Source organism: Carcharodon carcharias, chromosome 28, assembly GCF_017639515.1.
Source record: "Carcharodon carcharias isolate sCarCar2 chromosome 28, sCarCar2.pri, whole genome shotgun sequence".
In the NCBI taxonomy this organism is placed as follows: Eukaryota; Metazoa; Chordata; class Chondrichthyes; order Lamniformes; family Lamnidae; genus Carcharodon; species Carcharodon carcharias.
Window position 1 is genome coordinate 30,245,158 of NC_054494.1, and position 17,369 is coordinate 30,262,526.

Genomic DNA, 17,369 nt, shown 5'->3' on the forward strand with positions numbered 1-17,369 from the left:
AGCACATACATGATGTGTGTTTCTCCAACCAGACCCTACACTAGACTAACGTTAACATGGTAGCCCGTGCTACTCAGCTATTGGGTCTTACAGTCGAGTGGTCAATCTACTCACATTCTCTTAAAGGTGTGTTGCACCTCGGATTACCACAAATATGTACCTAGTTCTTCCTTAAATTGTGTTGTCAAATCTGCCTCAGTCTTCACTTGTGGTAAAGCACCCGTGTTCTAATGACTATCTCCATTGAAAAAAATGTATCGAGCTTCTCTCTTTCTGCTTCAATTGACAGTTAAACCTAGGTACTGTTGTGTAATGGTTATGTTACTGAACTGGTGTTCCAGAGGCCTGGATTAATAATCTAGAGAATGGAAACTTAAATCCCACATGATATATTGGGAAAAAATCTAGAAGAAATAGTATCCCTAAAAGTGACAATGAAGCTCTCAGATTCACTTAAAATCCAACTGGTTCACTAATGTCCTTTAGGAAAGGATACCTGCCACCCTTACCTACCTGCCTTTATGTGACTCCAGTCCCACACCAATGTGATGGATTCTTAACTACCATCTGAAGTGCCTGAGCAACCACTGAGTTAGTTGTATCAAACTAGCCCTAGTAAGATTGAAAACATTGGGAATTGGGGGAAAACTCTTCACTGGTTGGAGTCTTACCTAGCATAAAGGAAGGTGCTTGTGGTTGTTAGAGGCTAATCATCTCAGCTCCAGGGCATCATGGCAGGAGTTACTCAGGACAGTGCCTTGGACCCATCCATCTTCAACTGTTTCATCAGTCACCTTCCCTCCATCACAAGGTCAGAATTGGGGATGTTCACTGATCATTGCAAAGTGTTCGGTTCCATTAGCAATTCCTCAGATAATGAACCATATGTGCCTACACGCAGCAAGATCTGGACAACATTCAATCTTGGGCTAATAGGTGGCAAGTAAAATTGAAGGTGTGCTCAAAGAAGTGGGTTTTGTTGCTTGGATCAAGTATGGTGAAAGGGTTTAGCAAGAGATTTCAAAGGTCAGAGGCATCAGGTGGCGAAGAGTCTACCACTGAATCATGGCATAAAGGGAGGAGACAGAAATAGCCAGAGCTGGAAAAGATAATTTGCTGGAATGTAGGGCTGGCAAAGATTACAGAGCCAGGTGGGATAAGACTGTAAAGAGGCGGGGAAATTAGAATTATGATTTTGATGAATGACGGAGGGAAGAGAAACCAATGGATGTTGGTGAAGACAGATAAGATATGCTGAACAAGAGTGTGTAGGATAGAAGATAAGCAACAGACTACTGGATGAGTTGAACTTTATGTAGGGTATTGGCAGGTAGGCCAGCGAGAAGAGCAATGGAGAAATTAAGTCAAGAAGTGGTGAAGTTGTGGAGAAGTTTTCCCAGAGCACAATGGAACAGCTGGGTTCTGACTTCAAACTTCCCTCAGCTATTCTGGAGCTGCCTAACATTGCATAAAACAAACTGCTTACCCCTGTTGTGAGGCCCTTTTAAATGCCAAATCCTGCTACTTGTATTGAAGTTGCTGCGGGCTATTGATCACAACTGATGTCCCTGGTGTGCCAGTAAGGGGGAAGGAAACCCGATTCCGACTCTGGGCTGGTAAGAAAGTTGTTGCCCTGCAAGTACTTTCCCCTTTTAATGATAATCATGCCCATTGCCTGTCTGGACAGGCTCCAACTCCCCACAACCTTCAATTAGATGAAGCGGCTGTGATAAAGTGAGCGAGTGAGAATTCACACAATTTATATAGGATCATATTCCAGGCAATCATGCGGATGTGGGAGAAATATTCAGCATTTTCACATGTTAAAACACCAAGTAAATAACACTTATCACCCTGAAATACCCATCAATATTTGATAGTTGCAAGGAGCCCCTTTGAACTTCAGATCAAAGGACATCTTATGCTTCTCTGATGAAAAAGGGGTCAAAGGTATTTAAAATTCATGACAGATTCCTATCATGAAGACTTTGGCTGACTGTTCTCAAGTCCATGGGTGATTGAAACTGTTTGCTGTGCTGGAAAACATCAAGATTGAATGTGCTCCAAACGGTTATGTCAACCAGGAAACCGGCTTCACTCTCTCAAAAAAACAACCCCTTTGCTCAGGTTCTGATTCTGTAGGATCCAGTCACAGGCTAACACAGAATCCAGCTGGGATTCAAGATATTTACAAAGTGACACCTATGTGGATGCTGTAACTACCCCAATGAGTATCTCTTCAAACCCTGGAATGATGCAGTAAACCCTTGAAACAATTCAGAGATTTTGGTGTTATTCTGGAATTAAATGCCCAAATCAGCTCCATTTTGTGCTCCAAACCCGGCGCTTTGAAATTTGAACAGGGCACATTGGAATAGTTAAGCCGGAAGGTCACAAAGGCACAAATGAGAGTTTCAGCAGCAGACAAGCTGAGACAGAGGCAAAGTTATAGAGTCATTTCCAGCGCAGAAGCCCATCGAGTCTGTGTCGGCTCCCTGCAGAACAATCCAGCCAGTGCCACTCCCCATCTCGACCCCAGCAGTCCTGGAAGTTTACTTCCTTCAAGTACCCACCCAGTTTCCTTTCGATTATTTCAGCTTCCTCCACCCTCATGGGCAGCGAGTTCCAGGTCACTATACCACTCGCTGTGTAAAGAGTTCTTCTTCACGTTCCCCCTGCAGCCCTTGCCCAGGATTTGTATCACCCTCACTGTTTGCCACCCCTCCAAGTTTAGTATCATCAGCAAATTTTGAAATTTTACTCCGTATTCCAAGTCATTCATATATCACAAAAAAAAACAGGGGGTCCTTGCACTGGCACTTGTGGAACACCACTGTTTATCACCTTCCAGTCCGAAAAGCAACCCTTTACAATGCTCACTGCTTTCTATCCTTAAGCCAAGTTTTTTTTTTTATCCAAATACACGCTGGTCCTCTTATCCCATAAGCCTCAATTTTGATAACCAGCTTTTAATGTATTTTTCTTATTCACTCATGGGATGTGGGCTTCATTGGCTGGGCCAACATTTATTGCCCATCCCTAATTGCCCCTTGAGAAGGCGGTGGTGAGCTGCCTTCTTGAACCGCTGCAGTCCCTGTGGTGTAGGGACACCCACAGCGCTGTTACGGAGGGGGTTCCAGGATTTTGACCCAGCGACAGTGAAGGAACGCGATATATTTCCAAGTCAGGATGGTGAGTGACTTGGAGGGGAACATCCAGGTTGTGGTGTTCCCATGTATCTGCTGCCCTTGTCCTTCTAGCTGGTAGTGGCCATGGGTTTGGAAGGTGCTGCCTAAGGAGCCTTGGTGAGTTCCTGCTGTGCGTCTTGTAGATGGTACACAGTGCGGCTACTGTGCGTCAGTGGTGGAGGGAGTTTGTGAATAAATTGGTCTCCCTTAGTGAGAGCTGGGGCTGTGCAAGGTTGCCTTCAAATGTGGCGCTTGGATAATTGATGGCCTGATGTGATGGTGGGGCAGGCAAATCAGAGGCTGCTCCACCAGTCATTTGGCATGTTTCCCGGGAATGCATTATTAATGAGGCGGGACACACCGGGAATGGAACGACATGACACTAAAAGCCGCCACTGTGGCCGGCAGATAAAATGGCCTTTTTCCCGCCCTTTGTACAAATCTGAGATGATTCCGCCCGGTGTTAGGGCGATGGGAATAGGTGCTCTTATTGATGGTGTATAAATGTGATCTGAAGCTTATCTGGGGTCAGATATGACACTAAGGTTGCAGGTGAGCTGGTTAAGTCTCAGCCAGGGAGGGGATGGAATTGGAAGCCAGTGAATGGAGTTTGGAATGGGGACCAAAAACAATGGCTTTAAACTTCCCAGAATTTAATTGGAGGAAATTTCTGCTTATCCAGTACTGGATGCCTGACAAGTGCTCTTATAATTTAGCAACAATGGAGCAGCCAGTAGAGGTGGTGAGATGCAGCTGGATGTCGTCAGTATATATAGGAAAGCAAATGCTGTACTTTTGGATGTTCTCATCTAAGAACATATCTGACTGAATGTATTGTATAATTTGGAATTAACAGGAAATCAGTGACTCGGAGATTCTGGAGCTTGTTCACAGTGCACTGGGACGTATGACAGTGGTGCGACAGATCTTTCCGACCTCCAAAGACCCCAACCGCCGATGCATGAGGAACAACCATCGCATTTCCTCACTGCTATGCGACCCACAGGAAGGCTACTTGCAAACCCTACAGGTCTGTAAGTGACAGAAACTGAATAAAACTTCTCCCTGAAACTTCCACAGGTCCCTCTGTTTGAACACTTTGAAGTAGTTTAAACTTAAGCAGCTGCAGGAATGTGCTGGAGCTTTGCATTCCCTGAGATCCATTGGATTTACTTCTGTCTGTGAAAGAAGTGGTTTTCTTTGTGAACAATATCATGGGCCTCAGCTGTCCCATCATCATGTGTCATTCGAAGCAGAAAATAGATTCAGAACTATTCAATAAGACATGCAATAGTAATTGTACCTGGTTTTCATTGCTGAATGCAACAACATCTTGGAAGTATGTCTGTCCTGTCAAGGGTATCATAGTCTGTAACATGAGGAGGTGGCAGGTCATCTTCAGATGAAGATATTGTCACATTTGACCATTGTAGTAAAAGCATGAATAAAGAATAAAAGGAACAACTGGATTTTAAATCTTAAATCATAGAGGTTTTTATTATTAAACAGGAATTTGCTCATTTAGATGTAAAGGCAGGAAATAATGGAAATACTCAGCAGCTCTGGCACCATCTGTGTAAAGAGAAACAGAGTTAATGTTTCAGGTCAGTGACCTTCCAGTTGTCCCGATGAAAGGTCACCCACCCGAAACATTGGTCCGGATTTTCCATTCTCCATTCCAGGTCAAACCCTGGTGGTAGCCTGGAAGGTGCGATGAGGGAATACCTTGGAAGTCCCCAGGCAACAGCTAGGTGGGAATTGCCCAGGCCGTTTTAACCTCTGCTGGGCAATTACCCTGCGCTGGGAACCATCCAATACTCCGAGTTAAAGCTGGAAACTTTGGATGGTTCCAGCCCTCTTCACAGAATAGTTGCCCAGGAAAAATGAGAAGGATTAAGACCAATCCGAACTCCTGGGTAACGATGGTACTGATCCTCACCGACCACCGCCCCCCCCCCCACCCCGACTGCCCCCTCTGACCACCTAACTACCCTCCCACCCTCTCTACCTCCCAACTAACACCCCCGTCGCCGACCACCTAACTGTAGAGGGATGAGAGTGGTGTAGTGGTGATGTCACTGGGTGAGTAATCCAGAGGCCCATGCTAGTGCTCTGGGGTCATGGGTTCAAATCCCACCACAGCAGCTGGTGGGATTTAAATTCAGTTAATCTATCTGGAATTGATGCTGGTCTCAGTGATGGTGATTGTGAAACTACCATCGACTGTGGTAAAAGCCCACCTGGTTCACCAACGCCCCTTTAGGGAAGGAAATCTGCCCTCCTTACCTGGTCTGGCCTACATGTGACTCCAGACTACCCTCTGAAATGACCTAGCAAGGTCAGCTCAAGGGCAGTTAGGGAGCAGGGAGGGGCAACAAATGCTGGCCTTGCCCACATCTCATGAAAGAATAAAGAAACCCCACACCCCTGACTAACCCCCCCCCCCCACCCCCGACTAACCTCCTGATCCATAATACCCCCCCTAACAACCCCCCAATCCCTGACTACCCCTCTGACAACACGACAACCCTACCGTCAAGTCCCCACACCCCACCGTCTACCCAACAACCCCCACTCCCGGACCACCACCCGGCTAGCCCCGCTTCCCAAGCCCCCCCCAACACCTCCCCACCCCCGACCGTCCAACTACTCTCCTTTTTCCCCTATCCTGGACACCTCCACCCGCTGACTAACCCCCATCCCCATTTCCTGACTCCCCCGCAGCCCGGGACCACCCCCCCCCCCCGCACCCCCCCGTCCTTGCGACTGCTGCCCAACCCCCACCATGACCCGTGCAACTCCCACACTTACCTTCTCTCCCGCTCCTGACCATCCTGCACTGCTCGCTACGTTTGTCAGCAGGCCTGGGTCAGAGGGCCAGGCAAGGAACGTGCAGCTCTGCACTCGGGGAAGTGAAAAGGAGCAGCAGTCTGACCGCGGTGTCACTCCACAGAAGATTCGCACTATTAATTCTGTCTCTCTCCACAGATGCTTCCAGAACTGCTGACTATTCCCAGCATTTTCTGTCTTTATTTCAGGTTCCCAGCACCTGCTGTCTATCGCTCTTTATTTGATTAGTTTGCACTTCTTTAAATTGGGTTGTCCGGGAGAGGGCTGCTGATGGCTTTCACTGTGATAGGAGGTCTTACCTTGAAACAGCTCCTGCCCTGATTGCACAAAGCAAAATTCTGAGCCCCTTGTTGGAAGCAGTTTGATTATTTGGGCTTGACACTGGAATAGAGCAACCTTTCAAAGCTGCTCGGAGAACTGTTGGAAACTTTATAAAGAATTGATCTATTGTAAGAGTGCAGGGGCTGCACTGCTCTTTAAGATTGAACAATTGGAATGACATGTTGCATACCTTTATATATGTGAACACATACAGGCGCTCACATACACACAACCTCTCTCTCTTACACACACATTCTCTCTCTCTCTCACACACACACACACACACACACACACACCATCTCTCTTACACGCACATTCTCTCTCTCACACACACACACACACACACACACCATCTCTCTTACACGCACATTCTCTCTCTCACACACACACACACACACACACCATCTCTCTTACACGCACATTCTCTCTCTCACACACACACACACACACACACACACACACCATCTCTCTTACACGCACATTCTCTCTCTCACACACACACACACACACACACACACCATCTCTCTTACACGCACATTCTCTCTCTCACACACACACACACACACACACACACACCATCTCTCTTACACACACATTCTCTCTCTCTCACAGACACACACACCATCTCTCTTACACACACATTCTCTCTCTCTCTCTCTCTCACACACACACTCACACACACACACACACACACACCATCTCTCTTACACACACATTCTCTCTCTCTCACACACACACACACACCATCTCTCTCTCACACTCATGCACATACTCTCACACTCTCACACTCTCTCTCTCACACACACGCCATTGTTGTAGGGTGACCAAGTTGTACTATTAATGATAGAGTTGATCTGCAGACACTACTTGGGAGTAAATATTAAGTTTATTTACAATATACACAGCAGCAACTACATGTGTACTTTCAATTCCAACTCTGTCCCTAAACTGTCTGCTGAGGTAGCCTGTGCTACTCTCCTATTGGTTACTACAGATTATGTGACCTTCTCTAATAAGTATTATTCTTGAATGTACATTACACACTAAATGAAACCATAATTGCTACATCTCCCCCTCCTTTAACTTGACTATACATATATTTTATATTTTTTCAAGACAATATAATATTTACACTGGGTGTAAATAGTTCAGTCTTTCAGGCAGTTTCCTGGTACATGTGGAACATCACAGCTCCACAATTTCAGATTCTTTGTCAGGAACCTGCTTTTCCTGAGTTGCCTGAACCTCAGGTGCTTTGTTGGGCACTTGTAGTTCTGTATCCTATACACAACCTGTACACAACATATGCACATATATTCTGTGCACAATTTGTAACCTCGTAGCCTAGCATATCCCCCACTCTACCATTACTATCAAGCCAGGGGATCAACCCTGGTTCAATGACGAGTGCAGGAAGACATGCCAGGAGCAGCACAGGGCATACCTAAAAATGAGGTGTCAGCCTGGTGAAACTATAACACAGGACTACTTGTGTGCCAAATAGCATACATAGCAAGTGATATACAGAGCTAAACAATTCCATGATCAACAGATCAGTTCTAAGCTCTGCAGTCCTGCCACATCCAGTGGTGAATGATGGAGGACAACTAAACAACTCACTGGAGAAAGAGGCTCCACAAATATCCCCATCCTCAATGATGGAGGTGCTTAGTGCTTCAGTGCAAAAGATAAGCTTAGAGCATTTGCTGCAACTTTAAGCCAGAAGTGCCGAGTGGATGATCCATCTCACCCTCCTCTGGAGGTCCCCAGCATCACAGATGCCAGTCTTCACTCAATTTGATTCACTCCACGTGATTTCAAGAAACGGCTGAAGGCACTGGACCCTGCAAAGGCTATGGGCCCTGACAATATTCCGGCAATAGTATTGAAGACTTGTGCTCCAGAACTGGTGGCACCCTTAGCCAAGATGGTCCAGTGCAGCTACAACACTGGCATCTACCCGGCTATGTGGAAAGTTGCCCAGGGGCAGAATTTAGCCCCTTGTCGGGAGGACTCGGTGGGGGCAGGCGGGGGTGGTCGGGAAGCGATTGGGGCCGGACCGCGACTCCACGCTGCCTGAAACATGAGCGGCAGCGCTCAGCGCTGCCTGTGTGGGTATGGGGAGGAGGACGAGCAGGGCGAGTGTGAACTATGCACCTGCCCGCGAGCAGGCGCTAGAAAGTCTCCCTGAGGCACAGAGATGAAGAATTATCAAAAAAAAAATAAAGGTATGAAAAATGTAATAAAACACGTCCCCTCATGTGACAGAGTAGGGACACATTATTGATTCAGTTTTAAGTTTTTTTATTTGCTTTAGGAAACCTGGTCCTGTCCGTGGATGAGGTTTCCTAATGAGTGCCAAGGCTGCTTGGTCTTTTCGTCTGAGGGGAAGCAAAAAATGTCAGTCAGTGAAACTTTAGTGGCATTAACGAGCATTTTAGTTGTCGGCGGGTGTATTGCCCATTCCTGCCTGCGCCCACCTACCGAAATAGTGTGAGAATGCATGTTGATGTCAGGACACTCGCCCAACATCCACACACCCCGTTTTATGCTTGAGAGGGTCGGGCAGGTACCCAACCGCCAAGGTAAACATTTTGCCTCAGGTATGTCCTGTACACAAAAAGCAGGACAAATCCAACCCGGCCCATCAGTCTACTCTCAATCATCAGTAAAGTAATGGAAGTGGTCATCAACAATGCTATCGAGTGGCACTTGCTTAGCAATAACCTGCTCACTGACGTCCAGTTTGGGTTCCGCCAGGGCCACTCAGCTCCTGACCTCATTACAGCCTTGGTTCATAAGTGGACAAAAGAGCTAAACTCCCAAGGTGAGGTGAGAGTGACTACCCTTGACATCAAGGCAGCATTTGACCGAGTGTGGCATCAAGGAGCCCCAGCAAAATTGGAGTCAATGGGAGTCAGAGGGAAAACTCACTGCTGGTTGGAATCATACCTAGCACAAAGGAAGATGGTTGTGGTTGTTGGAGGTCAGTCATCTCAGCTCCAGGACATCACTGCAGGAGTTCCTCAGGGTAGTGTCCTCGGCCCAACCATCTTCAGCTGCTTCATCAATGACCTTCCTTCCATCATAAGGTCAGAAGTGGGGATGTTCACTGGTAATTGCACAATGTTCAGCACCATTCGCGACTCCCCAGATACTGAAGCAGTCCTTGTCCAAATGCAGAATGACCTGGACATTATCCAGACTTGGGCTGACAAGTAGCAAGTAACATTCACGCCACACAAGTGTCAGTCAATGACCATCTCCAAAAAGAGAGAATCCAACCATCGCTCAATGCTCAATAGCATTACCATCACTGAGCCCCCACTATCAACATCCTACGATGAGTAACTCACCTCCTGACTCCCCGAAGCCTGCCCACCACCTACAAGGCACAAGTCAGGAGTGTGATGCCTGGATGAGTGCAGCTCCCACAATACTCAAGAAGCTTGACACCATCCAGGACAAAGCAGCCCGCTTGATTGGCACCACATCCACAAACCTTTACTCCCTCTACCATCAATGCACAGTAGCAGCAGTGTGTACTGTTTACAAGATGCACTGCAGGAATTCACCAAGGCTCCTTAGACAGCATCTTCCAAACCCACGACCGCTACCATCTAGAAGGACAAGGGCAGCAGATAGATGGGAACACCACCACCTGGAAGTTCCCCTCCAAGTCACTCACCACCCTGACTTGGAAATATATCACCGTACCTTCACTGTCGCTGGGTCAAAATCCTGGAACACCCTCCCTAACAGCACTGTGGGTGTACCTACACCCCATGGACTGCAGCGGTTCAATAAGGGAGCTCACCACCACCTTCTCAAGGGCAATTAGGGATGGGCAATAAATGCTGGCCCAGCCAACGAAGCCCTCATCCTGTGAATGAATGAAAAAACAAATCCACAACTCTTACAGGAACATCAGATATGTCAGTCCTGAACTGAGCATCTTCAACTGGAAACCTTACCTTGATGATTTGTCTGCCTCCTCCTTAAATGATCCACGTGTTTCTGGATGATCCGGCCTTCCAAATCCACATGGTAAGATAGAGGTCCAGTCACTGCACTTAATTCCTCACCCGGTAACCACTTTGGTCCTTACCTGAAGTTTTTCATGTATACCATCTCTCCCACGGTAAATTTCCTCTCGCCACTATGCCAGTCGTGTCTAGTTTTCTAACATCCCTGACTCCCTTCCACCTTCCCCTCTAAATTCAGCATTATTAAGCTGAATCTTGTCCTGAGATGGAATTTCAACAATAACTCTGCAGGTGCGATACCTGTTGTTGTGTGAGGGATGGTCCTGTAATGAAAAAGACAGCGTGCTAGTTTGGTTGCTAAGGAATCGCCAGTTAGCTTTATCATGCCTGCAATGAATGTTTGAACTGCCCTTTCGGCCAGTCCGTTTGAGGAAGGGTGGGTACGGTGCAGTTTTCACATGAGCGATACCATCGAGGCTGATAAACCATTGAAATTCAGCACTCGTAAATGCTGTGCCGTTATCGGAAACGGCTACTTCTGGTAGTCCGTGAATGGCAAAACTCTGACGTAGTTTCTCAATTGTAGCGGCCGACGTTGGTGACCTCACCTCATATACGTCCAACCATTTTGAATGGGCATCAACAAGGAGCAGAAACATCGGGCTGAATTTTCCCATCGGCAAGAGGGGGAGGGGCCCACTCGCCGACGCATAAAAGGACGCGCGGTGATGTCCGGCGTGCGTCCCGATGTCACTGCGCGTCAGTTTGGCGGGCGCGCAGCCACCGAACTGTCAAAGGCCATTATTAGACGAATTAAAGTTGTCAAGAATGCTGCTCGTCCAACCTTAAGGTGGACGGACAGGCCCAGCGGCCTTCAGAAAAAACACCAAGCCTCATCCACGGGCTGGCCGAGTTTTCCTGAGGGATTTCAAGTTTTAAGATAAAAATAATGGACGTGTCCCAGCTCATGTGACAGTGTCACGTGACCGGACATGTGAGGAAAAATGTTTTCTAACCTTTTAAAAAAAAGTTTTTAAACTTCAACCGATCTCCCTGTGGCAGCACTTGGCCTCAGGGAGACCTGCGCACTCTTCCACGCGCATGTGTGTAAGAGCACATTCCCGGCTCAGGGAAATCCTCCCCCGCTCGCACAGGGAGCGCACAGCGTGTCCGGGGTGGACGTCAAGGGCCAATTAAGGCCCACCCACGTAAAATGGCGGCATGGCTCCGAACGGGGGTGCCGATCGGGAACCCGCCTGTTCCCGCACAACCACCCCCCCCACCCCCGCCCGATGAGGGGGAAGATGCTGCCCATTGTTCCCAGGAAAGGTCCAACGGAGTCAACGTGTAACCACACCCAGGCTCTACCTGGCCACTCCCGTGGGTGTAATGGAGCTGTCACTGGCAACTTTTGCAGTTGCTGACATCGCACACAGAGCTTCACTAAACTCTCCACTTCACCATCCAACCCTGATCACCATAGGTAGCTGCGTGCTATGGTCTTCATTCGGGAAATTCCTGGATGGGCACAGTGTAGTGCAACTAAGAAGGCCCCCTTCTTTTTGGAGGAACTATCACTCGTGCTCCCCATAATAAGATGCCATCCTGACCGGTTATTTCATGTCTTCTGCTGAAGTACGGTTTCATTTCATCAGATACATGCTCCTGTGACCAACCACGTGACACTTGTCCTATTTGAGACAGGATTGGGCCGCGACTTGTCCAGCCTCTGATCTGTTGAGCACATACCGGCAAGGAATCTAAGAAATTTAACAGTAAAACAAATTCCTGTGGAACTGGGATGTTGCTCATCAATTCCTTGTAAAGGCAAAAGACTAAGGGTATCGGTGTTTGCGATTTGATTACCAGGCCTGTGTGTGAAAGTGTATTCGTATACTGCCAGAATTAAGGCCCATTGTTGTATTCTTGCTGAGCCTATGGGTAGTATAGCCTTGTCCTCACTAAACAATCCTAACAATTGTTTGTGATCTGAAATGATTGTAAAATGATGGCCGTGTACATACTGGCGAAATTTCCTGACACCAAAAATGATGCACAGGCCTTTTTCTATCTGTGAGTATCCCTTTTCCACTGTGGTGAGCGTTCTTGATACCTAACCTATTGGCCTTTCCAAACCATCGTCCATCCGATGGGAGAGCACTGCTCTCACTCCGTAGGGAAATTTGCCACATGTCAGCACCAATTCTTTCGTCTGGTCATAATGCACTAAGTGATTGGACGAGTGCAACAATTGTTTCACCTTTATGAAAGCTTCTTTCTAGGGGGCCTCCCAAGACCAACGTTGGTTCTTTTTGAGTAGAGGATGCGGGGGTGCCAGCACTGTAGACAAATTGGGTAAACACCGCCCACAATAATTGACCATTCCCAAGAATGATTTTAGCTCTGAGACGTTCTTTGGCGCAGGTGCCTCTCTTATGGCTCTCACTTTCTCTCAACCAGGTGGAGACCCTGTGAATCTACCCGGTGACCCAAATAGATCACCTCCCTCACTTGGAATGTGCATTTTCTTTTTTCTGAATGCACTTCAGCTTGCAAGAAACGTTTTAAGACTCTTTGTAAGTTTGCCAAATGCTCTTTTCCAGTGAATCCTGTAACCAATACATCATCTAAATAGAATACAACGTGGGGTAGTCCCTACAGTAAGTTTTCCATTGTTCTCTGAAAGATGGCACAAGCTGAGGAGATACTAAAAGGCAATTGTGTATATTGGTACAACCCTTTGTGGGTATTAATTGTGACACATTCCCTGGAGGCATTATCCAATTCTAGTTGTTGATAAGCATGACTCATATCAAGTTTTGTGTATGTTGTCCCTCCTGCTAGCTTGGCATACGGGTCTTTAGTTTTTGGAATGGGGTGCCTGTCTAGTTTAGTTACTTCATTAGCCGTCAGTTTGTCATCCCCACAAATTCGGATACTTTGGTGAGGTTTAAGGACAGAGACTATGGGTGCTGCCCATTCTGAGAGCTAAACAGGTTGTATGACGCCCAGTTTCTCTAGTCTGTTCAGTTCAGTGTTACCTTTCGCAGGGTGTATGGCTCCAGTTTCGCCTTCATGAAGTGAGGGGTTGCTTCCGGATCCACGTGAATCTTGGCCTGCAGGCCCTGGATTTTCCCTAGTTCATCCTTGAAGATGGTGGCGTACTTTCTAAGTAGTTCTGGTAGCCCACTTGCTCAACTGGAAAACTTCAGACCATTCTAACTTAATCTCCTTGAACCAATTTCGTTCCAGGAGGTTTGGCCCTTCACCTGCTACCGCCAAGACAGGTAGCTGTGTCAATTGGCTACCATGAATGTCTTCCCTCATAAATACTTTGAGCTTGGCGAATGTTTCTTCTAAATTTAATTGATGTTCACCATTATTCAAATATCTGAAGGTATGTTTCCCAATTACACATACACACACTCTCTCTCTCTCTCTCTCTCTCTGACACACCATCTCTCATACACACTCACTACTGGTAGTGGAAGCTCCTGTGTCCACTTCCATTCTAACAGGTCTGCCATTTACTTTCACTGTGACAAATATTGGTCCTGTCTTTCCAACTTTCAGATTAAACAACGAGTAAATTGTAGATTTCATTGGGCATCTTCTTTTGTTTACAAGCCTGCTTGAATCTTTCCTTGCGCTGCCTCATTATTTGTCCATTTCTGTGACAGTAGCAGCATTCGATTTTTTAAAACTGCCAATTGCTAAAAGACTGATTGTTTCCACCTCTATTAAAATTATTCTTCGGTTTCACCGCTCAGTTATTTTTCTTTATTCTTCAGCTCGGGGAGGCTGTTTCCCGCTTCTCAGCAGAATCTCGCTTTTTCACGCCACATTCACTTGAGGTTTCTCACTCAATGCGGAGCACTGCACCATTTTACACTCTCTGTATTGCTTTTGAATCTCTTACTATGCTTTCCATGGCCAGCGCTATCTCTAGTACCTTCTTGAAATATAGATTCACTTCGGACAATAATCTTTTCTGAATAGCATCCTCTTTCACACCACACACTAAACGGTCTCTGAGCATGTGGTTCAGAGTTGTACCGAAATTGCAATGTTCAGTCAGTTGCTTCATATTTGCCACGTAGCATGCGATTGCCTCACCTGGGGTGCTATTTCATGACTTAAACCTGAACCATTGCATCGTGACTGAGGGCTTGGATTAAAAATGACTCTTCGCGAGGTCCACCAATTCATCAAAATCCTTCAAATCTAGGGCACTGAGGGCCATCAAACTTTGAATCAAACCGTAGGCTTTGTTCCCACAAGTACTCGAGAGGATCACTCACCTCTTCTCTTCTCCCGTAATCTCGTTCGCTTGGAAAAAACGTGAGACGTTCAATGTATTGAGACCAATCGTCTGTGTCTGGTTCAAAAGGATCAATTTTCTCAAATTGTGGAATTTTGAGAGAGGATAACTTCTTCAATTATAACGGAGTTTGCTACTTACAATCACTGGGTGAGGCACAGTGCCAATTTTTTTTTAAACTTGATTTCTTCTGTTCAGTCCTGTTTTATCCTTGTTGCCAGTTTGTTGTAAGGCGACCTAGTTGTACTGTTAGTAATAGAGTTGAACTGCAGACACTTCTTAATTGTAAACATTAAGTTTACTTACAATATGCTCAGCAGCGACTACATGTGTGCTTTCAACTCCAACTCTATGTCTACACTGTCTGTTCTGCTGGGGTAGCCCACACTACTTTCCTATTGGTTACTACAGATCATGTGATCTTTCCTAACACATATGCTTAAAATACATTACACACTAAATAAAACAATAGTTACTACATCTGTCTGTCTCTCTCACACACAATCTCTCACACACATACCATCTCTCATACCCACACACACACATACAGACAATCTCTCACACACACACCATCACACACACGCATACACACATTCTCTCTCACACACAATCTCTCATTCACACACCATCTCTCTCAAATACCATCTCTCATCCACACCCACCATCTCTCTTTCTCTCTCTCACACACGTCATCTCCCTGTCTCTATCCCCCTCTCTCTCACACACACACACACACATTATGAAATGAATTAACCTTATCTGTTAGCTTCCTGCAGCTCAGTCCCTGCACTGTCATCACACACTTCATCTTATCCACCAGAATCCTTTATTTGGGGGGAGGAAACTTTTATCTGGCCCTCAGAGACAGGAGAACCAGCCTGATCTGATCTCTTTCAGCCCTTGGGTATGCAGGATGCCTAACACACCAACATCCATCAGCCTTTTGTATTCCTCCCAGTTTCTAACTGTTCCCAATTCTTATGTTACAATCCAAACTGGCGACATTGTTTGGCAGTCATACCAAGTTTGATTGGATGAAAAATACATTTCCCTATTTCTGTGGAACCTGTGTAAGGAGCTGAATGGGAATGATGGGAATGGCTTCCAGCAAACATTTGGAAAGATGAAATGGCCACCAATGTCAAAGTTAAAATGAGAAAAGTACAGTCAGCCTATTAAACACGCTTCTTCCAGTGACCACATTACCTCAGTCATTGACTAGCTCCTCCAAGATCTCTGGAATGGTTCCCTTATCACAGATAGATCCCTGAATATCAGCGTGATCCCACCTGATTGGTTCTTTCCCTGCTCCCAGATAGATCCCCCCGTACTAGTGTAATTACTTGTAATTGGTGTGTTGGAGATGATTGTCAGTCATGTTTCCTGTTGAAGATAGTTTCATTTTGGTGTCAGAGGCTGCAGGGCCAAGACTCCAGCTTTCATTTCTTGGATGAAGTGCTTGAAATCTCACGCATCTGGAGGAAGATATCATGACCTAAACAGTAACAAGGTGAAAGGTCACAAGGTTAAAGCAGGTATAGGGCATGTGGCAGTTTGTCCTTCAAATACTGACGACCACGAGTGGCTGGCTATTGATTCACAACCACTGTTTGCCCATTTGCTGAGCTGTCAGCCCCTCGCTGAGTGAGGGGATATGGCTGCCTCAGGGAGTGGATGGTGTGATTGGCAGAGCAAATGACTCTGGAAGTAGTGACCAGCATTCTGTCACTTCATGGCAAAGCAATGGTGGGTGACTCAGGCAGAGGGAAATATGAATGAACAGGGGCTAGAAAGATGAATCAAATCACTTCAACGCAATGAGAAAAATGGTCCATTAATGTTGCCGCTCACTGGGATGGCCACCAATACAGTAAACCACATTTGGATACATTAAGAATTGGGAATGGCTGAAATCAGTTGCTTCTGAGTGAAAGTAACAATGTTCTCTCTGTTCTGCAGACATCCAATCTTTATCTTTATGACAGTGTCTTGTTGCTGGCCGGAGCCTTCCATAGGAAGCTGGAAGATCGGAAATGGCACAGCATGGCAAGTCTGAACTGCATGAGGAAGTCTACCAAACCCTGGAACGGAGGAAGGTCTATGCTGGACACCATTCAAAATGTAAGAAACTTCAACTGCTGAGGAACTGAACTAAAAATGTGAGTGCTGAAAACGCAGAGAGTGCACACAGGCTACATGGGGACTCAGTGGACCTCCTGAGTGGCCTCTTGATCCCGTGAGAATCCCTTGTCCTTTGCTGGGCACTGTATGTGCAGATTCTCAGAGGAGAATCAACAGGTTTACATTTCTGGCCTGGGACCTTCATCAGAACCGGAAAGTTAAAAACCTGTTGTAGGAATGTAGCAGGGCTGAAAGGTTGAAGAAAGAAAGGTGTAAACAGCAGGTACTGTAATCGCAGAGAGAAAGTTAAGTGCAGGTAGAGATTCCATCTCTGTTAACTAGAAGGGAGGGAGTAAATTGCTTTGTTAGAGTCTCTCAAGTACATGTGACCCTCCTCATTCCTTCACATTCACTTTGCTCTAGTTTTATTCCTTCTCCCTGCCCCCCACCACTGGTACCACTTGCCTTTAGTCTCTGCCCATTCCACATTGTTTTAATAATAGCCGCTCTGAGCTGCAAACGCAATGAACAAGGACAACCTCCAGCTAATTCCCAGTGCCACTATGTAACCTGTCTTACTGA

At 46.4% G+C, this 17,369-nt stretch overlaps 1 protein-coding gene across 1 annotated transcript in view; it reads left to right on the forward strand.

The window, feature by feature from the left end:
- LOC121270791 (glutamate receptor ionotropic, delta-1-like) overlaps positions 1-17,369 on the forward strand; it is a 1,188,003-nt gene that overhangs the window by 620,267 nt on the left and 550,367 nt on the right. The window contains exons 6-7 of the mRNA XM_041176231.1: positions 4,045-4,218; positions 16,626-16,787. Coding sequence (XP_041032165.1) covers positions 4,045-4,218; positions 16,626-16,787 — 336 coding nt within the window. The remainder of the gene's footprint in view (positions 1-4,044; positions 4,219-16,625; positions 16,788-17,369) is intronic.